Source organism: Geotrypetes seraphini, chromosome 2 (assembly GCF_902459505.1).
Source record: "Geotrypetes seraphini chromosome 2, aGeoSer1.1, whole genome shotgun sequence".
NCBI classification, from domain to species: Eukaryota; Metazoa; Chordata; class Amphibia; order Gymnophiona; family Dermophiidae; genus Geotrypetes; species Geotrypetes seraphini.
The window spans coordinates 140,566,688-140,593,196 of record NC_047085.1 but is presented as its reverse complement, the minus strand read 5'-3'; the positions used below and the strand labels follow the sequence as shown (position 1 = coordinate 140,593,196).

The window sequence follows — 26,509 nt, the reverse complement described above, 5'->3', positions numbered from 1 at the left end:
CACAGCTCTTTTGGCATTGGTCCTTCCTCTTTGCCGGGTCCTGCCTACTTCCTGCTTCCGCAAAGGCAGAACCCGGCAAAGAGGAAGGACCAATGCCATCAGAACAGCGAGTTATGAAGGCTGCCAATGATGAGAGAAAGCTAACCATGGGGGTGGGGTGGGTAGAAAAATGCTGTACCTGATTGGAAGGAGGGAGGGGTAAGGAAGAAAGCTGTCCAATTGGGAGAGGGAGAAGGAAGGGAGAGGAGAGAGTGATGCCAGACCAGGGGGAAGGGGAAAGGAAGGAGAGAAGATGTCAGAGCATGGACAGGGAGGAAGGGAAGGGAAGGAGAGGAGAGGAAAGAGATGCCAGGGTATGGGGGAGGGAAGCAAAGGAGACAGAGATGCCAGACCATTGGGAAGGGAGGGAGGGAGAGAAAGAAGGAGAGGAGATGCCATGGAATAGGGAGAGATGGAAGGGAAAGAGAGAAGAGAGATACCAGGGCATAGGGAGAAGGGAAGGTAAGCAGGCAGAGATGCACAAGCACCAGGAATGCATGATCAAACTTGGATAACATTTGAAAGTATCACTTTGTTAACGGAGATAGTGGAGGTGAGTGGGTGTAGTTCCTTATGGGGGTGTTTGTTTTTTGTGTTATGGTTTTGTATTTTTGATAGAAATAGAAAAACCATATTATTAATATGAAAATAAAGGATCTGCATACAAATTTTGCAAATGAGGCTGTTGGGTGTAGAGTATGCATGTTTCCATTCAGCTACATATCGGAAAATCTCAGTTTAATACATTGAGGCTACCTCAGTCTCATGGGTTAGGACAGGTTCTCTAAAAAGCAGAAAGCATTGGGACTCAAAGAAAGTAATAATTTCCCCCCTACCCCCACCCCACTAATTCCTTTTATATGTTGGAGAAGGTTGGAGCAGGATACAACTGAGCTTGGGTATCTTTGCTGCTATCTAATTTGAGGTTTATAAATAACCACCATGAATCCATAGAATTCTTTATTTTCCCCTTTTGCTTCAGTGAGGCTTAAATGTATTTTCTTTTGGTTTTCATAGAAACTGCCATTTTGACATTGGCTGGTTTGCTTTGCATTCTGGTATTTTCATTCAGTCCCACAACGTTTGACTATCTAGACCTTATTTTTATATAATGGGACTAATCTCTTGCAGCAATTAGATGAAGTGGTAAAAGGAAGAAAGTAAATACCGAGTACTGAAATCTGGTAGACGCTGCCTTCATAAGCAAACTTTTACCTCAGCAGAGCAGCAGTACTGTTTACAGCACAAAGTTCTGCCATTTCATTCTCTTGAGTTAGTTGAAAATTGATCCATGTTGGGGCTTGAACTGGATCCAGTACATCTGGGATGTAATGAGTGGTGTCTCATTTAGCAGCTTTGTCTTTGATTCAAGTTTGTGTTATCTTGGCACAGCTCATGCAAAAAAAAAAATATTCTGTGCAGAATTTGGATGCTTTCCTCCTCGCATGCAGTACTACTGGATTCTGTGGCTTTCTCCAAGTGCAGAGCGCAGTACTGGCTTTAGTGGTCAGTACAGCAGGCTGAGAATTAGGGAAGCCAGGGTTCAAATTCTGCTTCTTCCACTTATATTTCTTATGACCTTGGGCAAGCCGTTTCACCCTCCATTTCCTCAGGTCCAAGTTAGATTGTGAGCCTCACTGGGCAGAGAAATAACTTGTGTTCCTGATTGTAACTTGTTTTGAGCTTGGATTGGGAAATAGCAAGGGAAGAATCCAAGCCCAAAAAACTGGGAAGTTTATTCAGATTCATTTTTAAGTCCAGAGCTTTTTTAGCAGCAAAGCGTTCAGTCATGATTGGCAATCTTAATGACTAGTATTATGCATATTAATAATGAGGATGATTTACGAATTGCTGCCCAGCAGTAGAACGATTAATTATGGAGCTGATCCAAATTATTTTTTCAAGTAGAATTTGAAGGCTTCTGGAAGTGATATCATCATTCAATGGTGATTTAGTAAGGATGAGTCAGTCAGCTTTCTGTAAGAACAAAAAGAATTGAATGGAGTTTTCATATTGTATATCCTAAAATCAGTGTGTCTCAGGTCTTGTCTCCCTCTCTCCACATTGATCTCATCATTCTTCATACCTGCTCATATCCTTGTTTGCATTTAGTCTTTTAATTCTTCCTCACACTTGCATCTATTCTCATCTCCCCAGCACCTCACCCATTTGCCAGTTTTTGTGTAGGTATAAGCACCTTCTTCATCGGTGCCAGCAGTTGAACATGTTACTCAGCTTCTATTCTAGGTGATCCTGTTCCAGAAGGCACAATGAATATGGATGAGATAGATTGGCATGAAAATCTATTTTATTCATATTCATTGTGGATATCCTGAAAACCAGTGGGGCTTAGTATGCCCTGAGGTATGCTCCTTGGTCTAAGGGTTCCAAGGCAGGAGGAAATCCTAGTTACTTGTCTTCCCATCAGCACCAGTTTCAAAATAAGAACATAAGAATTGCCGCTGCTGGGTCAGACCAGTGGTCCATCGTGCCCAGCAGTCTGCTCCCACGGTGGCCCCCAAGTCAAAGACCAGCGCCCTAACCGAGACCAGCCCTACTTGCGTAAGTTCTAGTTCCACAGGAACTTGTCTAACTTTGTCTTGAATCCCTGGATGGTGTTTTCCCCCATGACAGCCTCCGGAAGAGCGTTCCAGTTTTCTACCACTCTCTGGGTGAAAAAGAACTTCCTTACGTTTATAAGGAATCTATCTCTTTTTAACTTTGTAGAATGCTCTCTCGTTCTCCCTACCTTGGAGAGGGTGAACAACCTGTCTTTATCTACTAAGTCTATTCCCTTCATTATCTTGAAGGTTTCAATCATGTCCCCTCTTAGTCTCCTCTTTTCAAGGGAGAAAAGGCCCAGTTTCTCTAATCTCTCACTGTATGACAACTCCTCCAGTCCCTTAACCATTTTAGTCGCTCTCCTCTAGACCCTTTCGAGTAGTACTGTGTCCTTCTTCAAGTACAGCGACCAGTGCTGGACGCAGTATTCCAGGTGAGGGCGTACCATGGCCCGGTACAGCAGCAAGATAACCTTCTCCAATCTGTTCGTGATCCCCATCTTAATCATTCCAAGCATTCTGTTTGCCCTTTTCGCTGCTGCTGTGCATTGCGCGGACTGCTTCATCGACTTGTCGACCAGTACTCCCAAGTCTCTTTCCTGGGTTGTCTCTCCAAGTACTGCACCAGACATCCTGTATTCGTGTACAAGATTTTTGTTACCAACATGCATCACCTTACATTTGTCCACGTTAAACTTCATTTGCCATGTCGCAGCCCATTTCTCGAGCATGTTTATGTCCTGTTGGCAGGTCTTCGCAATCCTCCTGCGTCTTTACTACTCTGAATAACTATCATCTGCAAATTTAATCATCTTGCTCGTCGTTCCAATTTCCAGGTCATTTATAAATATGTTGAAGAGCACAGGCCCAAACACCGAACCCTGCGGCACTCCACTGGTGACGCTTTTCCACTCCGAGTATTGTCCATTTACCATTTATCTGCCAACCAGTTTTTGATCCACGTGTGTATTTCACCCTCAATCCCATGGCTTGCAATTTTTTGAAGTAGTCGTTCATGTGGGACCTTGTCAAATGCCTTCTGAAAATCCAGATATACAATGTCGACCGGGTCACCTTTGTCTATCTGCCTGTTAACTCCCTCGAAAAAGTGCAGCAAGTTTGTCAAGCAAGATCTTTCTTTGCTGAAACCATGCTGGCTGGTTCTCATCAGATTGTGTCCATTAAGGTGGTCAACGCTGCGATCCTTTATCAGCACCTCTATCATCTTTCCCGGTACCGAGGTCAGACTCACCGGCCTGTTGTTTCCCGGATCTCCCCTCGAACCTTTCTTGAAGATCGGCGTAACATTCGTCACTTTCCAGTCTTCCAAAATCCTGCCCGATTTGATCGACAGATTGGCTATTAGTTGAAGTAGTTCAGCTATAACCCCTTTCAGTTCCTTGATTACCCTCGGATGGATGCCATCCGGTCCCGGGGATTTATCGCTCTTGAGCCTATCAATCTGCCTGTATACCTCTTCTAGACTGACCATCAACCCAGTCAATTTCCCGTCTTCATTTCCTAGGTATAGCCTGTCAGCCTCCGGTAAGTTGCGTATATCCTCTTCTGTAAATACAGATGCAAAAAACGTGTTCAGTTTGTCGGCTATGGCTTTGTCCTCCTTTAGCACTCCCTTTATTCCATGTTCATCCAACATTCCCATCGCTTCCTTCGCAGGTCTTTTCCCCTTAATATATCAAAAGAACGGCTTGAAGTTTTTTGCCTCCTTGGCAAGTTTTTCCTCGTAGTCCCTTTTGGCCCCTCTTACCGCCTTATGGCACCTGCGTTGATGTTGCTTGTGCTTTTTCCAGTTTTCATCTGTTTTTGACCTTTTCCATACTTTAAAAGAAATCTTCTTGTCTCTGATTACCTCTTTCACTGCTACAGTGAGCCATGCCGGTTCCTTGTTCTTTTTCCTCTTGAATCCCTTGTTGATACTCGGTATATATAGATTTTGTGCCTTGGTGACTGTGTCCTTGAAAAGGGACCATGCTTGCTCTAGCGTTTTTACAGCACCTATCCTTTTCTTGATCTTCTTCCCCACCATGAGTTTCATCCCTTCGTAATTCCCTTTCAGAAGTTCAGCGCTGTGGCCGTCGTTCTGGATCGTTGTTTGACCCCTGTGTTCAGGTTGAAGCAGATCATATTATGATCAATGCTTCCCAGCGTCCCTTCTACATCTTGCGCCGGACCTCGTAGTCCATTTAGAAGTAATTGCATTTCCTCTCGTGTTTTCCTTGACAAGTTGTTCCAGGAAGCAATCACTCACTGCATCCAGGAACTTGGTTTCCCTACTGCAGCCGGAGGTGCCTAGGTTCCAGTCTATCCCCAGGTAATTGAAGTCACCCATGATAACTGCATTTCCTCCCTTGCAGTTGAGTTTAATCTCAGCCGTCATTTCTTCATCAAATAACACCAATGACCCCTAGTAGTAATTTTTGATACTACCACTAGGAGTTAGCACCATTTTAAACTTGGCGCCTGCAAGGGCAGAAGATAAGAATATAACAACAGTCTTACTGGGTCAGACCAATGGTCCATCTAGCCCAGTATCCTGTATTCACAGAGGCCAATCCAAGTCACAAGTACCTGGCAAAAACCCAAATAGCAGCAGCATTCATGCTGCCAATCCAGAGCAAGCAGTGGCTTCCCCCATGTCTGTCTCAACAGCTGACTATGGACTTTTCCTCCAGGAATTTGTTCAAACCTTTTTTAAAACCAGCTGCATTAACTGTTCTTAGCACATCCTCTGATGTGTTCCAGAGCTTAACTATTCTCTGAGTGAAAAAAATATTTCCTCCTATTGGTTTTAAAAGTGTAACTTCATCGAGTATCCCCTAGTCTTTCTAAATCTTGATGCAATAAAAAATCGATCCACTTGAACCCATTCTACACCACTCAGGATTTTGAAGACGTCAATCATCTTCCCTCAGCCATCTCTTTCCAAGCTGAAGAGCCCTAACCTCTTTAGTGTTTCCTCATACGAGAGGAGTTCCATCCTCTTTATCATCTTGGTTGCTCTTCTTTGAACCTTTTCTAGTGTTGTTATATCTTTTTTGAAATAAGGAGACCAGAACTGAATGCAATACTCAAGGTGAGGTTGTACCATTGAGCACTACAGAGGCATTATAATATTCTTAGTTTTGTTTATCATCCCTTTTCTAATAATTCCTAGCATCTTGTTTGCTTTTTTGGCCACTGCCAGTGGAAGGTTTCATTATATTGTCACGATGACACCCAGATCTTTTTCTTGAGCGCTGACCCCCAAGGTGGATGCTAGCATCTGGTAACTATGATTTGGATTATTCCCAATGTGCATCACTTTGCATTTGTCCACATAAATTTTATCTGCCATTTGGATTCCCAGTCTTCCAATTTCCTAAGGTCTTCCTGCAGTTTTTCACAGTTGCATATGTTTTAACAACTTTGAACAGTTTAGTGTCATCTACAAATTTAATTGCCTCACTCGTAGTTCCACTATTTATCCTCCTCCATTGAGAAAAATGGCCATTTAAGCCTACCCTTTGCTTTCTGTCTGATAACCAATTCTTAATCCACAGTTGAACATTGCCTCCTATCCCATGACTCTTTAATTTTCTTAGGAGCCTTTCATGTGGAACTTTGTCAAAAAGCTTTTTGGAAATCTAGATGCACTACATCAATTGACTTGCTTTTATCCACATGTTTATTCACACCTTCAAAGATAAACAAATTGGCAAGACCTCCCTTGGCTGAATCCACGCTGACTCTGTCTCATTAAATCATGTTTGTCTACATGTTCCACAATTTTATTTTTTATAATTTGTTTCCACTATTTTGCCCAGCAATGAGATCTGGCTTACCAGTCTGTAATTCCCCTGGAACCCTTTTTAAAAATCGGCGTAACATTGGCAACCCTCCAATCTTCAGGTACTACAGATGATTTTCATGACAGGTTACAGATGCTAGGAGAAGCTGAAGAATAGAATAATGATCTTTGGAAAGAAGATGAAAGACTGATGACATGGTTAAAGTACAAAGTGTATCGCTAACTTGGAGTGGAAGTCTTCACACAATCCAGAAGCTTGTAATTAGGTCAGGCATTGACTGCAAAGCAGAAACACTAACTGAGGTTTTGAAAGCATCATATGAGAAGCTACCCTGATAAAATGGGTACCTCATTCACCATTCTCTGCTAGTATAGAAGCTAGCTAGCTAATTTGAAGCTTGTGTAGAAGGAGCAGAGGAATACCCTGCATTTTGTGAAGAATAGAATGCCTATGCTATACCATATTGATTTGGTGAGTAGCTGTCCTCAGATAGCATAGCTTCCTAGAAAGCCTCTTCCCCCAGGGAGAATATTGGAAATTTTTTTGCATGTTTTAGCATTTCACATAGCTGCTTCCACAGGCACGCTTTATCCACTCCCCAGTCAAAGGCATATAAAGCAGAAAAAATATATGATGGACTATTAGCCACCAGAGCAGCAAGACTAGACCACCATCTCTCCAATCTGCTGACCATGATGCCCAACTACAAAACATTCAGGAAAGAATTGAAAACTATGCTATTCAAGAAATTTGTCAAATGATCTAATCAAACATTAATCGACCCTTCACCAGATCCCGATGCATATTCTATCTATTAACCTTGTAATCTCCTTGGGAATACCCAGGCCAATTCTTTTTGTAAACCGCCTAGAACTGAAAGGTATTGGTGGGATAAAAGACACTAGTGTAACATAATGACCTACTGAAGAGCTCATTAGACTCTTATTTCATATCCAACCTTTTGGAAATGGACTGAATGGAAAGTGGATTTTGTCATATGTTGTACTATTGGTCCTTGAGTATGCCACAAATAAGCATGACTACTGATGTTTAGGGATCTTCATTTATTTGAGAAGATCTTCATATATTTGAGAAGGTCAAAACATCCAAGGTATGTTCCATTTACTGTTGGAGGGAAAGGAATTTTATTTAGCCATTTTGCTGACAAAGTAACAAAATCTTTTTCAGAGAAAGGAAAATGGTAAAACCAGAGGACATAATTTGAGGTTGAGGGGTGGTAGATTCAAAGGCAATGTTAGGAAATTCTACTTTACGGAGAGGGTGGTGGATGCCTGGAATGTGCTCCCGAGAGAGGTGGTGGAGAGTAAAACTGTAACTGAGTTCAAAGAAGCGTGGGATGAACACAAAGGATCTAGAAACCGACCTGTCTAAGAACATATCCTCTTGTAAAATGAACCTACAATCCTGGGCCCACACTGTGCAAATTAAATTGAATGAGTCCAAAACAAGACTTCTTTTGTTCTGTCCAAAACTAGATCACCTACCCACCTCCATCCCACTACCCTCTGGCTCCTCTCTGCAGCTTCAGTTCTCGAGAAAGGTCTTGGGCATCATCATTGATTCCACATTGTCCTTCATTGACCACCACCAATCCTTGGTAAAAAAATGCTTTTTCAGCCTTCACATGCTGAGGAAAGTTAGATTCTGCTTCCATCAAAAACATTTTACACTCATTGTCCAATCCATCATCCTCTCCAGATTGGACTATTGCAACTCTATCTACTTAAGCCTAACTAAGAAAAACCTCCACAGACTCCAATGGATTCAGAATGCCGCGGCCAAGCTCATCTTCGCTAAAAGTAAATTTGACCATGTCTCCCCGCTCCTGGCCAAGCTCCACTGGCTTCCGATAATCGCCAGGGTCCACTATAAATGTACCTGTTTAACTTTCAAAATCCTATATGGTATCCTCCCTCCCTTTATCCCTCTTTCTTGGAATTCCTCAAACCCTAATACTACCAGATCCTCCCACAAATTAAAACTATCCTAGGCATTTCCCACACAGGAAAGCTAGGTACCTCCCTCCACTTCAAAATCACTGAGCTCTGGAACAACCTTACCTCCCCTCTTCGGAACTTGAACTCTCTTCAAGTTTTCCGCAAACATCTGAAAACCTGGTTTTTCTCAAAAAATGTAAGTCTCCCTCCAACTTAGGAATCAAGGAAACTCTTATATCTTGGCATCCCAAGTCCTCTAAATTTTCTTCACACTTCTACCTCTAACCCTGTGTTGTAGTTCCTTCCTATTTCTCCTACTGTAAACCGCGTCAAGCTCTACGAACGTGGAGATGATGCAAACCTAAGGATTAGATTAGATTAGATTAGAATCAGAAAATAAGATTAAATATTGAACTAAGGCCAGTACTGGGCAGACTTGCACGGTCTGTGTCTGTATATGGCCGTTTGGTGGAGGATGGGCTGAGGAGGGTTTCAATGGCTGGGAGGGTGTAGATGGGCTGGAGTAAGTCTTAACAGAGATTTCGGCAGTTGGAACCCAAGCACAGTACAGGGTAAAGCTTTGGATTCTTGCCCAGAAATAGCTAAGAAGAGAAAAAAAAAATTTTAATTGAATCAGGTTGGGCAGACTGGATGGACCATTTGGGTCTTTATCTGCCGTAATCTACTATGTTACTATGTTACTAGTTAGGATAGTAATGTTCTCATATGGGGACTCTTTTCTTGGTGGTGGAGAAGATTATCTTCATATTCTGATGAGGGTAGCTTAATATCAAAAGTATATACACATTTGATGGAAACAAGTCCACAGATGAAGGGAGAAGTGAATGAACTTTCTTAAATTCAGACCCGGTCTTTCTCTCCACTACCTCTACTGGGAGACTATTCCACGGATCTACCACCCTCTTAACTTCATCCTATGTCTTCACATTCCAGAGCTTCTTTTCGAATGAAAGGGACTCATCTAATGCGCATTTATGCCATATACAGTAGGTACTGTACTTAAATGTCTATCATATCTCCCGCCTTTCCTCCAAAGTATACATGTTGAGATTTTTAAGTTTGTCTCAGTATGCCTTATGATGACCACCAACCATTTTAGTGTCCTTCCTCTAAATAACTAAGATGAAAACTTGCATTGTAATCTTGTACTGATATTATGTATGTTTAACCTGTAACCCGTTCTGTGCTCTTTGGGACCAACAGGATAGAAAACGAATTAAATAAATAAACTGACTCCATCCTATTTATATCTTTTTGAAGGTGCAGTCTCCCATTTTGAACACAATATTGTAAATGAGGTCTCACCAGACTCTTATGCTGTACAGGGCATCAATACATAAGAACATAAGAATCACCGCTGCTGGGTCAGACCAGTGGTCCATCGTGTCCAGCAGTCCGCACACGCGGCAGCCCTTGGTTTACAGACCAGTATCCTAACCGAGCCTAGCTTTACCTGTGTACTTTCTGGTTCAGCAGGAACTTATCTAACTTCATCTTGAATCACTGGAGGGTGTTTTCCCCTATAACAGCCTCTGGAAGAGCGTTCTGGGTGAAGAAGAACTTTCTTACGTTTGTACGGAATTTATCCCCTTTTAACTTTAGAGAGTTCCCTCTCGTTCTCTCTACCTTAGAGAGGGTGAACAACCTGCTCTATCAACTAAATCTATTCCCTTCATTATTTTGAATGTTTTGGTCATGTCTCTGCTTTTCAAGGGAGAAAAGGCCCAGTTTCTCTAATCTATCACTGTACAGCAGCTCCTCCAGCCGTTTAACCATTTTAGTTGCTCTTTTCTGGACCCTTTTGAGTAGTACCGTGTCCTTCTTCATGTAAGGCGACCAGTGCTGGACGCAGTATTCCAGGTGGGGGTGTACCATGGCCCGGTACAGCAGCATGATAACCTCCTTTTCCTGGTGGGCATACCTCTCTCTATACGCCCTAGCATCCTTCTAGCTTTCATCATCACCTTTTCAACTTGTTTGCACCTTGAGATCATCATATACTATCATACCCAAGTCCTGCTCTTCTTTCGTGCACAAAAGTTCTTCACCCCTAAACTGTACCATTCCCTTGGGATTTTGCAGTCCAAATGCAGGACCTTGCATTTCTTAGCATATATTCTTAGATGCTATATTTCAGACCATCCTTCCTCATGTTGTTCACACCATTGAGGGTGTCTACTTTATTGCACATATTGGTATCATCCACAAAGAGGCAAATCTTACCCGACAGCCTTTCAGCAATATCACTTACAAAATAGAAAAAATAGGCCCAAGAGCTGAACCTTGAAGCATATCACTGGTAACATCCCTTTCCTCAGAGCAATCTCCATTGACCATGACCCTCTGTTGTAGTAAGGAGACAATAAGATCTGAGTGCATGGTTCTCTGTGCAGGAGTCGGAACACAGGACAGTGAGTCAGTGCTGTAGGACATAGCAAAAAAGGATTCTCAGATGGATTTTTGAAATAACCTTTAACAAAGCCTGTGAACAGCTTTTCAAAAAAAAGAGTGAGAATGCTCTGGATTCTGGAAAAACGTTGACTCATCCAGCACTGTGACTAAGCCCAGCATAGAAGGAATAGGCCATTGCACAATAGGCCATTGCACAAATGATTGGGAAATATTAGGTTAATCTGTGTTGAACATATCCCTTGCAGTGCTGTAAGATTCAATGAAAGACATACTCATGCTGCTCTTTGGCTGTTATATAGAGAGTGAGTCTAAACGCTGCCTTTTTAGTTGTAGAAAAGTATGTGTGCTGGCCTCTTGCTCTTTATGAGAACTTTGATTGGAGTTGATACAAGCAGCCTCTCTTCAGGTTTTTGCAGACAACCTAGAAGCAACTGTGCTTTGAGCCTGGATACTTCATTTCGTGACTGGACTCTTAAGGTCACTGCACCTAGAGGTTGATGGCTGCTTCTTGGAAGGTTTTCAATTTGGTCTACATAGGAGTAAATTCTTCTATTCAGAGGCCTTCTTGCTGTATGATTTATTTAGGAGCAACAGCTCTTCAGCTTCAAAATGCTCATGCAGGTGATTTAGATGGTCTCTGTGTTTGTAGTGAAATTCAATCTCAATGTTCACATTCCATTTTGATAAATAAGGTCAAAACTTTTATAAAAGGACAACCTATAGAAATGAACTGAATGTAATACTAAGCATCCAAAACTATTACTGAGTTTTACCAAAGAGGACGCAGGGCCAGGAGAAAAAGAAAGATAACTGCTCCTTGAAAGTATCACACTGAAAAAAAAATATGAATTCACTGTGAGCAGAGGGCATTTAAAAGGATCAGGATCACCAAAGATGATGAGGAAGATCCCAAACATCAAATTGAAGCATGTTGCATTAATGGAGGAAGATCTTATATTCATTTGCTCCAATGACAAATTGAAAATTACAGCCTGAAGCACAAAAAATGCTGATATACGAAGAAACCAAAAAGGAGAGACATCTAAATGAATTATTTAGAGAAAACCCAAAACCGTTCTGCAGGGAATTGGGAAAGAATATCAGTGTAGTAAAAACGCTTTTTACCCTTTGGGATCTTGGCAGGTACTTGTGATCTGGATTGGCCACTGTTGGAAACAGGATACTAGGTATGATGGACCTTTGGTCTGTCCCAATATGACAATTATTATGTTCTTATGAAACAGACATTCTGGAGAAACTTATATGAGGGCCTTATACAGCACAGCTGAGAAGCAGAATGGCTACCATGGATACAGGAGAGTTTGGAACAGGTAAACATTACAGATATGAGTAGCAACAAAGTACTGTAGTTGGAAAACAGGTTAAAAGGAGCCTCAAACTGCACGAGCCTGGCCCAGACGGCGTGACAAATGTTGGCTTAAATAAGCGTCCCTTCTCCAAGACATAACAAACTGCAAAAATGAATTGATAAGACAGAAGATTTGATACCACATTGGCTAATAATAGGAATTTCCAAAGTAACCTTCCCCAAAAATTACAGACCCGTTTGTCTTTTGACAATCTATAAACCATTTATAGCAACAAATACCGACATAATATATAATCATATTGATCTTAACATTATGGCAATAGAGCAGAAGGGCAACAAGAAGGAAACATATGGAAGGAAAGATCAGCTCTTGCTAAATAAATAATAATAGTAACTTTATTTTTATATACCGCAGTACCACAAACTGTTCAGAGCGGTTTACAGAGGAAGAGATTGTAAACAGACAGCGATATTACAAAAAAGCTTTCAAAATTACATTAACATGGTAAGATTAATCAATTTTTCCTGGAAGTGTTTTAGAAGTACATCATGGTAGAGTTAGAGAAATTTGTCAAAGAGATAAGTTTTGATTGACTTCCTAAAAGTTTGGTAAGAAAGAGCATTTGAGATAAAGTTGGTTAAACATTTATTCTATTTGGCTGCTTGGAATGATAGTGTTCTATTGATGCATCTCTTGTAGATACAGCCCTTCAAGGATGGGAAAGCAAACAAGTAGGCACTACTTGTACAAGTTGTGCCTGGAAAGTCAAACTGATGAGATAGATTGGGGATGAGAACCTGTTATGGTTTTGAAGCAAAAGCATGCTTCCATGGGCAACCAGTGTAGTTTTTTTGTAATATGGGCTTACATGATCCAATTTCTTGAGACCGTAGATGAGACGGACTGCAGCGTTCTGAACGATTCTCAGTTGTTTGATTGTTTTCTTAAAAGAAGCCATCATGGCTGGTACTAAGAAAGGTACAGATCTTGGTGTGGCATGGATTGATAAGAAAACTTTTGATATTATCCTACACTGCTGGATAATATATTGCCTTGAAATGTACAAAATAAACACTAAATTGGTTGAGTACATTTAACGATACCATGAGAATGAGGCAAACCACACTCCATCTACAGTATTTAACTGGGCAAGTATGTCATTCATAATATCAGGATCCAGTGAAGAATATTTTAGGGAGATTTTGTCACCGCCTTTGTTTTGTATAGCACTTAATCCTTTAAGTACACTTTTAAAAACTTTGGATTATGGATTTAGCCTTAATCCTAGAACTGGCAAAAACCCAGAAGTTATATCACAACTACTATTTGTGACTTTAAAAATGTTTCATTCCAGCAGCCATTTGTCAGAGCAACGTTGTTTGGTGAAAAGGTTTTCAGATGACATAAGAATGTCTGTTGACCTGGTTAAATGTGCTATGGCAACTTTCGTAGGAGAGAGATCAAGTAAAACTGAAGATGTACCATCAAGGAGCTTGAGCAGGAAGGGGTGTATATAAATATCTAAGAGTCAAGGAAGATACAACAATTTAGCATAAAGTACTGAGAGAAAAGATTAGCAAAAGAATATTACAGGATATTTAAAATTGATACTGAAAAGTGCTCTAGCATCAAAGAACAAGGTACAAGTTATCAACCAGCTTACAATGCCTGTATTCTCGTATAGCTTTGGAATTATGGCCTAGTCTTTTGCATACCTTGAAAAATTAGATGTACAAATAAGAAAATTCCTCCATACTCATGCAGGTAGTCTATAAAAATCAGTGTATTCCAAGACTGTCCATTTCTAGAGCTGAAGGAGGAATGAGCCTCGAAGAAATAGGTTATACACACAGAGCTACCATCATAGGCCTCCAGGCCTTTTTAGTAGCATCAACAGATCCAAATGCACAGAAAGTATTGAAGTATAAGAGCTAGGGTTCAGAATCTAGTTCTATCATTATTTGGACAGACATTCCGACAAGCATAAGGAATGAAACATAGAAACATAGAAATAGACGGCAGATAAGGGCCCACGGCCCATCTAGTCTGCCCACCTTAATGTCCCTCCCCTACCTTTGCCCTGTGAATAGATCCCATGTGCCGATCCCATTTGGCCTTAAAATCAGGCACGCTGCTGGCCTCAATCACCTGTAGTGGAAGACTATTCCAACGATCAACCACTCTTTCAGTGAAAAAGAACTTCCTGGTGTCACCTCGTAGTTTCCCACCCCTGATTTTCAACGGATGCCCTCTTGTTGTCGTGGGACCCTTGAAAAAGAAGATATCTTCCTCCGCCTCGATGCGGCCCGTAAGATACTTGAACGTCTCGATCATGTCTCCCCTCTCTCTGCGCTCCTCGAGCGAGTATAGCTGTAATTTGTCAAGCCGTTTTTCGTATGGTTGATCCTTGAGTCCCGAGACCATCCGGGTGGCCATTCTTTGCACCGACTCCAGTCTCAGCACATCCTTGCGATAATGCGGCCTCCAGAATTGCACACAGTATTCCAGGTGGGGCCTCACCATGGATCTATACAATGGCATAATGACTTCCGCCTTACGACTGACGAAACCCCTTCGTATGCAGCCCATGATTTGTCTTGCCTTGGACGAAGCCTGCTCCACTTGATTGGCAGACTTCATGTCCTCACTGACGATTACCCCCAAGTCTCGTTCTGCTACCGTTTTTGCTAGGATCTCGCCATTAAGGGTATAAGACTTGCATGGATTCTGGCTGCCCAGGTGCATAACTTTGCATTTTTTGGCATTGAAGTTGAGTTGCCATGTCCTAGACCATCGCTCCAGTAGGAGTAGGTCGTGCATCATGTTGTCGGGCATTGAATCTTCGTCTGTTGTGCATTTGCCCACTACATTACTTAGTTTGGCGTCATCGGCGAATAATGTTATTTTACCTCGAAGCCCTTCTGCCAAGTCTCTTATAAAGATGTTGAATAGGATTGGGCCCAAGACTGAGCCCTGTGGTACTCCACTAATCACCTCCGTCATTTCGGAGGGGGTGCCGTTCACCACCACCCTTTGGAGCCTACCTCCAAGCCAGCTCCCAACCCATTTGGTCAATGTGTTACCTAATCCTATAGAACTCATCTTGCTCAGTAACCTGCGGTGTGGTACGCTATCGAATGCTTTGCTAAAGTCCAGGTACACGAGTGATGATCCACCTGTACAGGGATGGAACCAACAGAATATGCAAAGCAGAAGAACAAACTTTTTAAATAAGTAAATCAGCCGACACAGAAAAACAAGTGGTAAATACACAAGCACAGTGGGAAATATAAAGTGCTACTCTTGGAACTGTCTGGAAATCAATGGTTAAGAAGAGGAGAACTGAAACCTAAGGATGAGAAGATTTGATAGTTGCAGCCCAAGACAGTGAATTATGAATGAGAGAATTCACAGCAAGCATAGAAAAAACCAATATAACCAGGGGCACAACCAGCAGTGGATTTAAGAGGGAGCCTAGGGAATGGACTGAGGGGGGGGGCATGCATTTCCTCCTCCTGCTCCTCCACCTCCAACCCCTCTGACCACTGCTGCAACGTTAATCTTACCTTTGCTGGTGGAGATGCCCAATCCCTACCGGTGGATGAGATCCACTACCCGAACTGTCCCAGCAGGAAGCAGTCAGTGGCCTGCTTTCCAGCTACCAATGTCTGCATTCTTCGCACATGCTCAGTTCTGCTGAGGAAATTTGGACAGCGGATCTTGGGCATACCTGCCAACCATTCAATATCTACTCCAGTTGTAGAGGAGGACTGAACCAAAAGTGGTGGGGCCTAGGCCCGCAAGGTGCCTCTTGCCCCCCCACACCACCACCACCACTTGTACTTTCATGCCTTGACTACTGTAATGAGCTATATGCAGGTCTGCCTGTCAAGGAACTGCGGCGATTAAGAGTACAAAATGTCACGGTGAGACAACTAAAAAGCCTCACCCCCACATTTCACCAGGCATGGTGCAGGGGTATTAGGTGCACCATGCCTGGCTGTATCCATACAACAACATTAATTCAGTAAGTCACTATGGAACACTTTTTACTAAGCATGCAGCAAAAAGTGACCTTAGCATGGCTTTGTGTGCGTCCTTCCTGCATACTAGAGCCACTTTTGCCACAGCTATACAATGGTCATGTGCTAATATTGCCACAGCAGACAGCCATTAATTACCCCCCCCCAAAAAAAAATAAAAAAAATTACCATGTGAGCACTTTCTGCCACCCATTTTCTAGGTGGTAAGGACTCATGCGATAATGTAACTTTACTAACTGATGAGTGCAAGAGTGCTCCCAAAACACCCCCTCCTAAAAGAAAATTATTTTTAGCGTGTGGATTAATGAGTGCTAAAATGGCACTTGCCACACGATGACTTGGCACATCCCATAGTATGTCATTTTAAGCTGTTAGGTTGCGTTAATGCCTAACGCAGCATAGTAAAAGGGCTCCTTTGAGAAACGCAGGGCTAGATTCACTAAGCAAACTGATCGTGTACCAATCAGTTTGCGACCCGATTTTTCCTCCGACCCGATTCACTAACCTCTGTGCCAATCCGATTCCAATCCGTGCATGCAAATGAGGGGAAGCGGCATGCAAAGTAGGAAGGACGCGATTCACTAACAAAATTCAGGCACACCGACTGGGCTGGCCGATTCAAAAACAAGCAACTGCTGAGGACCAGTCGCTTGTGCAAAAACCCTGCTCTCAGCCCCAATTCTCCAGCCTTTTTGCCACCCTGCTCAGCCACGATTCTCCTGCCTTTGCAGCCCCTATACTCTCCTACTCTGCCTCCCTTCCCTGCAGTGCGAGCCTGTGGATTTAACCCGCTTTAAACCCGCAAATAAAAGTAAAGTAAAAAAATTAAAAACATAGACAGCAAAAGCATCCCTAGACCATCTACAGGCAAAGAAGATGGTCTGCGCTTGAGTCGGGATCGCTCGAGAAGCGGTCGGTGGTGGGCTTTCCTCCGATAGCCCACATTTGAATATTGTCCCATCGTGAATTGGTCAGCCTGCCACGGATCAGTCACGATCAGGCAGGTTAGCAAATCGGGCCCTTAGGCCTTTGGGTGGGGGCATGTGAATTGGATCATGCGATTTTTCTAAGTCCCATCGCAACAAATTAAAGCAATAATGCAGTTTAGCAAAAATAAATAAGCTTATTTATTATCATTCTCTCTTCATGTGGGAACATTTTTCACTGTGGTTCTTTGATTTATTTCTTTGTGTTTCTTCTTTTTATCTTTTTAGAATAGTCCTCATCAGTGGCCGACGATCCTTCTGTAGCATATTTTCAGTGGTGCCATATCAAGATTGTAGCCAAGTTGGGTATGTATATACCTGTTTACTTGATGATATTGTGATCTGTATATTAACAGTGTCTCGCAAACTTTGCAGGCCACGGCTCGAGAGCACCCGGAAGTGCTTGGACGGCGATGCAATGTCACGTGCAAATGTGATGTCATCACGTCGACGTCCATGCCTGCGTGGAGGCCCTCTAGATGGGGCCCTGAGCCGCCAGCAGGGAGTGCTGAAAAGGAAGAGGCACGGAGAGGAGAGGCGCTGGCGGCGGACTACCTACAAGCTGCGCCTCTCACCGCAAGAGGCAATTCCTATAGACAGTCAGCCGGCGCTGGTGCCTCTCCTCCTCCCTAGTGTCTCATGGCACACAGTTTGCAATACACCGGTACCCTGTTTCCCCGATGATAAGGCAGGGCCATCAAATAAGACAGCCCCCCCTTTTTAGAAAAAAATGTAAAATAAGGCACCCCCCCGCAAATAAGCCACCCACCGATACTTGCGCTTACCCGAATCGGGTGGTACGGTGGGTGACTCCGTGTGGTCCCTCCGTCTACCGTATTTGCCTCCATGGCTGCGTGCCGCGCCTCATCATGAAGTGAAGAGGAGGAAGTGACAGGACTGCAGCGTGCGCACGTGACTCCGCGCAAGGAAACACAAGCAGCTTCCCTCAGCCCTCCCTAACGGAGACTGCAGGAGTTTGTTCACGGCCAGAACATCCAAAAGTGAGACACGCAGACAGGTTTCTTTTGCTGTGAGCAATACCACTTACTGTATATAAAGCCTGTTTAAAATGCATACGGTATATAAACAATGGTTTCACATTGTCAAGTCCCCTCTGATGCTGCACTACAGAATAATCTATTTACTGTGTTTCCCTGATGGAGAACATTGGGGACATTAAATGGTACAATATATGGTATGATGGATAAAGCTGGCCATACATGGTACGATTTTTCGGCCGACTGATTCTTCAGCCGTCAAATAAGACAGCCCCCCCTTTTTAGAAAAAAATGTAAATAAGGCATCCCCCCTAAAATAAGCCCTAGAGCATATTTTGGCCTTCCAAAAAAAATAAGACAGTGTCTTACCATCGGGGAAACAGGGTATATAATATGGCATGAAGTGTATGCAGTACTGTACAAAAGCACATTGAAGGTAATTTTATAAGGAGCTATAATTGCACCTGTGTGACTTGCCCACTAGTGCCCCACCTCCGCCAGTGAGAGAAGACAATGGACAGGGAGCAATTTTTGTGTTTTGTGCATCCATACTACTCGCTACCACGTTGTACGCTAAGCGCTAAAGACACGCATTATATTCCTGTGGGTGTCTTTAGCGTTATCACGCACTAATATATTAGCGCCCTTTGATAAATTTCCCTCCCCTCCTTAGCCTGATCAAGAGCAGTACTAGAGTATTCAGGTGGACTTGTAAATAAACCTGTTTTATAACCAGTGCATGTGTGCCTTCTATAATCAGATGCAGAATTTATAACATAATAATAGCAATATTTTATCTCCTTTTACCTTTGAGTCCGCTTAACAGGTTTGTTTGTTTTTTTTAAAATCCTCTTAACTTTTTCATCAGTCTCTGTTGTTTATTTCCTGCTGTAGTGGGTCCTTGACCAAATTCACCATGGCCTGCTTAATGACTCTGTCTATGGTGCATTCAGACTATGCCCTGGCCAAAACCTACAGTAAAAGTATGCACATTCATTCAACACGCATATTTTTACACCTGACCTAATTTTATAAAAGCCATTTTATGCACATATATTGTCACATGTGCACTGACCTTATATGATTATTTCCTAATGGGCAGTCCCAGTTTCTGTTCTATGTGATGAGGAGTATCCTACACACATGCTCTGGCTAAAATTGTACTTTTTGAAATACCTGGTTGTCTTTGTCATTCATACATAGGTATTAGCCCATTCCAAAGAGAGTTACAGTTGAATACTGTACATACTATTCTGCTGTATTTTCAGCATTTGTCAGTCACCCACTCCCTCTTAAGTTTCTTGATGACTTACAAAAATAGTTACAGGAGGCTGGTACATTCATCAGGAGATTACATGTTTGTCAAGTTTTTGTGCCAATGAACTTTTTATAATCATGGTTACAGTTTTGAAAAATATTTCTCAAAATAAAAAGCTTTCAAAGCTTAACAAAAAGAAATATAAGACTTGCAAAGCCTTATCTGCAGTGGGAGACTGCTCCAAATTTTCATGGCTTTGAAAAGAAAAATAAAAATAAAAAATCCATTTAAATTGTGATAGGATAGTTAAGTAAAAAATTATTCAGAACTCTGGAAGGTAATCTAGAATTACTGAAGAATAAAAAAAAAATAATTTAGAACAAAGCATTACTGAGGGGTCTTTTACTAAGGTGCGCTAGTGCGTCTTAGCGCGTGCTAATTCTAACGCGTGCTAATGCATCCATTACTACCTTGCCGTTAGCATGCCTTTTACTAGCGTGCCTTAGTAAAAGGACCCCTGAGTTTTGAAAACAATGCATGCCATCTTGAAAGAAACATGACCAGCCAATAATGAAACCAAAAATTTTAAAAAATTGGGGTAGCCCTCTCATATTTTTGAACTCTAAAAATCAATTTTGTAGCAATGTTCTATAAAAGCAGATTTTACTCTTCCTGAATATAAGAAATCGTAGTGTAGTCCCTCCCTTCTCAAGAAACTTTGAGGGACACTGGTTTACAGGATAAATTTTACCAGTGTCTATTCATTTTTGGAGAAAGATAGGAGTTTTGTGTTTGATCTCATCATTTTCAGGGCACAGACCATAGAAGTCTGCCCAGAACTGGTCTTATTCCCCAACAACGTGTGTGACATAACCATACTCCTCCCCTTCGACGCACCAGATCCCACTTCAACAGATAATCTGAAAAAAAACACTGGAAGTAGTGGAAAAATGGATGATAGACCACAAATTGAAGCTGAACCCGGACAAAACGAACTTTCTATTGCTTGAAAAGGACAAAACTCCATCCATAACAGAATTAGAAATAAATGCACTTTGCTGTTCAATTTGAAAATGAATAAAGAACGGTAAAAAAAATTAATAAATAAATAAATGCCACCAAATACCCTATACAGTCCACGCTCAAACTCCTAGGAGTAACGATAGATAGATGCTGCACAATGCAGATCCAAATCAGCAAGACCACCTAAAAAGCATTTCTAACTGCGCAATCTATGAAAAATAAGAAAATTCTTTGACAAAGAGCAATATAGGCTCATAGTCCAATCCCTAGTCCTAGGTCTAGTGGACTACTGTAATATCCTCTATCTACCATGCCCCACAAACTTGATAAAACAACTACAGACTGTTCAGAACACAGCCCTCAGACTTATCTATTCACTTGGAAAATTTGACCACATCACCGATGCCTACCTAGACTCACACTGGCTACCTATACAAGCACGACTTCAATTCAAATTATACTGTCTATTATTCAAAGCAATAAATGGTACAGCCCCCACCTATCTAAACAATCGCCTAAACCGGAACCTTACAACAAGACAAAGGAGAACTCTCGGCGAGAAAGAGAATTAGAAGGGCTTGAGCATGCGCAGATGCATGCTCAAAGCCGGCAGAGACTGGGAAGAAGAAGATCTTCAAGCGGCACCGGCACTGGCTCTTGTGGGCTGCGTGCCGGTGCCAAAGGGGGGGTGATTAAAGTTGGGCGGGCGGGGGGTTCCTGTTCTCGCGCGGGGGGGGGGGGGGGTGCTGATTCGAGCGGGGGGGGGAGCGGTTCTCGTGCCGGTGCCAGACTGGGGGGGGAGTTAAAGTTGGTCGGGCGGGGGGTGCCTGTTCTCGCGGGGGGGTGCCGGATCGCGGGGGGGGGGGGCTTTGCGAGCGGGGGGAGCAGCACTCTGGCCTCGGGGGGGTGGGAACGTATCAAAGCGAGTTTCCATTATTTCCTATGGGGAAATTCGCTTTGGTAAACAAGCATTTTGGATTACGAGCATGCTCCTGGAACGGATTATGCTCGTAATCCAAGGTACCACTGTACTGGAATCTCATCTGTATACCTTGGGCATCACACACATCAGATACCTGACCGTCATGTTACTAAAAACCTTGAGCACAATATTGGCATATTCCCCTTTTTTAAACTGGGTTTATATTTTTTAAGAGAGGGGTTTTTAACATCATGAATTACTAAAGTGCATGTTAGTAACTCCACCATGTTGCCTTTGCAACACGCTGTGCTGAGACATCTTCCTCGACCCTTATTTCCACATACAAAAGCAAACAAGTTAGTCATAGATAATATATTTTTATTGGATTAGCAGTATATCTAGGGCAAGCTGTCAAGAGTTTATGCTCTTTCCATCAGTGAAAAAACAATGCAGTTATAGTATTTTCCTCTTATGTATTCTTTCTAAGAAATTGCAGTTCTTCCCTTTTTTCCCAAAGTTTTCAGGTCATAAGCATGTTTGTTTAGTTGGTGTATGTCTAATAATTTAGAAATGTTCGTCTCCCAGCTATTTTAAATTACTATGTACAACGCTTTGCACCTTTGGATAAGTGTTTAATCAAAATTTAAATAAACTATGGGTTTAACTAGTACAGACTCATCTAGGTCTTGGGCTGCCTTGATATTACTGAGTTTTCTCCCCCCCCAAAAAAAAAAGAAGAAGAAGAAAAAAAAACAGAGTCCCCACATAATGCAACAGCAAAAACAAAAAAAAACCAGTGGGAATGACCAAACAAAACAAATCAGATGATCCAATATCAGAATATCTTTTGCCAATCCTAGTCAAGAGAGTTGATGTGGGCTCAACACTGGATCACCTGATTTGTTACTGAATGTGCTATTACTGAGTTGTAATAGCACATTAAAACAGTCTGCAACCTAAATGAATCTGTGCAGTTAAACCTTCTGTCCCCAATATTCAAAGCAATCTTAAGCAAGCACGAGATGCTCCAGTCCACTTAGTTCACTCCTGGCCACCATTCAGTGGCACTTAACTAGGCGGTGTTGCTGAATATTGACTCTGGCTGCCCTTTAGAAAAGGGCAAGCCTGGGGCGGTGCAGGGGGACAGCAGTGAGGAGAATTTGGTAGTGATGCAGGTGCTGGCAATATTCAATGAAAAGCTTGTATAGGTATGTGCGACTTACAAATGGAAGATTAGATTAGATTAACAGCTGTCCTAATTTGGTCCATTTAGCTACTGAAATTTGGCTGGGACCCACATAAATATTAATCCTTGCGATCCCCTTCCTTCCTCTGATGCAGCCCCTCCTTCCCTACGTCTTCTCCCCTCAGCCTGTGGTAGTCATAGCCACCTAGATAGGGTCCCCAGACCTACCTTATTTCCATGGTAGTCCAGTGGGGCAATGAGATAACAGTGAAGCCCACTTACTCCTGCCTCTTGTGGTTGCCTGAATAAAATGACCTCTTATGGTACTACACAAGGATTATGAGCTGCTGTGAAAGGTCAGGGCAGCCAATTTATTCAGGCAGCTGCAAGAGCATGAGCGAATGGGCTCTGCTTCTGTCCACATCACTCCCACTGGACCACCAACTATATGAAGCAGGCCCAGAGGCCTATCTAGATTGAGGAGGAGGGACATTCTAAATAGGGCCTTTGGGGGTTCTGACTATCATGGGCTTGGAGGTAGGGAATAGGATAGGAGAGAGGCTATATTAGGGGACAGGAGGGGGGATCATGGAGGGGGAAGGGTTAAAAAGAATTAAACTGGTCCTGACTGATTATTCAACCAGGACCTGCATAAGCTTTGGCATCCAATCCCACTTAAATATGCCCTAGATTGAGTACCAGTGTCAAGCTATAGCCCAGAACTTAATATCTAGGGCTAATTCTGTCTGCATCTGTAGTATTTAAAAAAAAAAAAAAAAAAGTGCTGACCACCACAGGCTGAATATTAGCCCCAGTGTAACTGGACTGTTTTATTCACTGACCTAATGAAGCATATGGAGTTAATCCAATAAAAAGGTAACCTGTGACTTATTTGACACTTATTTCCACTTGTCCAACTGGACTAACACTGCAGCTACAGCGTTCAGAATTGCTGTATTTTTTCTCTCATGCAAGTCCTTGTGCAGTTTCTACAGCCCAGTAAGATGTTTCTCAGTCAAATGGCCTCATCTTTTTGAACAAATTCAAATTTCTGGCAAGTAGATGAGTCAACTGTTCTCAGAAAGAAAGCAATAAAAAAATCAGAATTGTCTATATATTGTGTGTGGTGGAAATTACCTATTCTTTCATGCAGCAGAGCTCTGCTGTGACTTCTGTATTGAACAGTAGGCATCCTTAACACTTTTGATGATATTTGTATTTTATAAGCAACATTTGTTTGTTAGGATTTTTCTGCTTCACATATTGAGGGTAATTTTATAAGTCATTTTAGCATCCAAAATGCTTTTTTAGGTGTATAAATGGGCAGTTTGGAAAATGTTTGGTTTCAATTATTAAATAGCAGATCCAAAATGTTGAAAGTGGATAATTGAAACCAAGCCCCCCACCAAAAAAAATAAACCCCCAAAAAATAACACTGTGGAGTAATGATGTTCCTGAGATGGACTTCATTGAAAATTTCCAAGTTCCAAAGGTACAATTAAGCAATCCCCATAAAAACCTTTGGTTTCAAGCAGCGCTTTCCTCACAACTCTCCACATATCAGTTATTCCAAGTATCTATTACCATAGGACTTTCAGGGACATGTGGGGTTGGACATGATATATTTTCAGATTGATAGACTTAAAAGTGACAAAGCCCCTGGACCGGACGGAATTCACCCAAGAGTATTAAAGACACTTAAGATAGAAATTGGCGAACTATTACAATCCTTAGCTAACATGTCAATCAGAACCGGGCAAATACCGGATGACTGGAGGATAGCAAATGTCATCCCAATTTTCAAGAAAGGATCAAGAGGTGAACCGGGAAATTACAGACCGGTGAGTCTCATCCTTTCTTGAAAATTGGGATGACATTTGCTATCTATCTGATCTTTCTCGTTGCCTTTTGTAGTTCTTTCGTGTACTTCCTCTGTAATTTTGCGGTTGCATGAAGTTTCCTCCTCAGGATATCCTGGTGTCCGGGCCATCGACTGGTTGTCGACTGTCGGCTCTCCCCTGATCTTTAGTTTAAAGCCTTCTCAATGGACTTCTTCATGTTCTCAGCCAGGACTCTAGCTCCCTGTTTGGTGAGGTGTAGGCCGTCCTTCCTATAGTACTTGCTTCTTCACCAGAATGTTGTCCAGTTTCGCACAAAATCGAAGCCCTCTTCTCCGCACCATCGCCTCATCCATGCGTTTACTTCTCTCAGTTCATCCTGTCGAGTTGCGTCCGCTCTCGGTACCGGGAGGATTTCCGAGAAAGCCACCTTCACCTCCCTGACCTTCAATTTTCTTCCGAGTGAGCGGAGTTGGTCCTTCATTTCCTCCCTGTTGTATTTCTGTCCGCTAACATCGTTGGTTCCCACATGTATAATCACGGCAGTTTCCATTCCTCCTGCGTCGTCTATGATCCTGGTGATCCTGCCGGCCACATCCTTCACTCTTGCACCAGGCAGGCAGGTGACCAGTCTATCCTCTCTTCCTCCCGCCATGTGGCTATCCACATTCCTTATGATGGAATCTCCAACTATGATCCCAATCTTCTTATGTTGGAGGTTCCTCGGGGGGTCTTAAATCCGTATCCATGGTATAAGTCCTGTCATTCTCCTTTTGTGGTTCAACCCCAGATTGACAATCATCTCTGCTGAGTATGTGGACATTTACGGCCTCCGTTGCTACCTTCCCGTCAATTAGTTTGGTGCCTCCTTCCATTTCAAATTTTTCATCCTCATGGGTTGTTCGGTTGTTGATCTCAAGCCCTGGAATCTCCACGATCTGCTGGTGGGCGTCCTCGATGTATCTCTCCAGTTCCTCAATCACTTCACTGGTGCTGGACTCCACAAGCAACCTCTCCTGTGTGCGCTTTTCCTCTTTATTTATGAGAAGTTCTTCTAGTTCTTTCACCGTTCCCTCCAGCAACCAGACTTGCTGTTTCAGGCTTTCCAGCTCCCTGCACCGACTGCAAATGTATGCCGTAGTCCCTGAGGGGAGGTAGTCATACATACTGCATCCTGTGCAGAAGACTGGAAAGCTCATCTTCTGACTTCCGTGGGTACTCGTAGTCTGTTCCTCCTTCGATCTGCCTGTGTCTTATATGTTAATCCTTTATACCAGCGAGTTGTGTTTGTAGTCCTCCTTCCGTACCAACTGTCTGGGCTTGTATATGATACTACACTTGCGATTTGGGATTATTAGTATGCTTCCTGGCTCTTTCGTAAGGCGTCTTCGCAAAGGCTGCGCGCCAAACGGCTGCGCACCGTTGCCCCCCCCCCTTTTAATGGGGGAGCCGAGTCGCTCTGTTAATGATGCGGTGGGGGTGGGCGGAGCTAACTCTCGCCTACCCCACGCTGCCTGCGACCTCCGATGAGCTTTCCCTGAAGTTAAATAGTTTTAAAATTCTCCTCTGACCTGCTATAAAACGCAGCTCCGTTGACCACTGCTTGCCTCCTTCACCGGCTGGATTTTCTCTCCTCGGCTCTCCCTTTTAATGGGGGAGCCGAGTTGCTCTGTTAATGACGCGGTGGGGGTGGGCGGAGCTAACTCTCGCCTACCCCACGCTGCCTGCGACCTCCGATGAGCTTTCCCTGAAGTTAAATAGTTTTAAAATTCTCCTCTGACCTGCTATAAAACGCAGCTCCGGTGACTACTGCTTGCCTCCTTCACCGGCTGGATTTTCTCTCCTCGGCTCTCCCTTTTAATGGGGGAGCCGAGTCGCTCTGTTAATGACGCGGTGGGGGTGGGCGGAGCTAACTCTCGCCTACCCCACGCTGCCTGCGACCTCCGATGAGCTTTCCCTGAAGTTAAATAGTTTTAAAATTCTCCTCTGACCTGCTATAAAACGCAGCTCCGGTGACCACTGCTTGCCTCCTTCACCGGCTTTTTTCACATAAAAAGATATGGTTTGGACTTTTGTATTACATAAGGTGACCATACGTCCCGTTTTGAACGGGACTGTGAGTGG

The 26,509-nt window shown here is 42.9% G+C and overlaps 1 protein-coding gene across 1 annotated transcript in view; it reads left to right on the top strand.

Annotated features, from left to right (window-relative positions):
* CABLES1 (Cdk5 and Abl enzyme substrate 1) overlaps positions 1-26,509 on the top strand; it is a 213,618-nt gene that overhangs the window by 118,707 nt on the left and 68,402 nt on the right. The window contains exon 4 of the mRNA XM_033933899.1: positions 17,389-17,466. Within this exon, the coding sequence (XP_033789790.1) occupies positions 17,389-17,466 (78 nt within the window). The remainder of the gene's footprint in view (positions 1-17,388; positions 17,467-26,509) is intronic.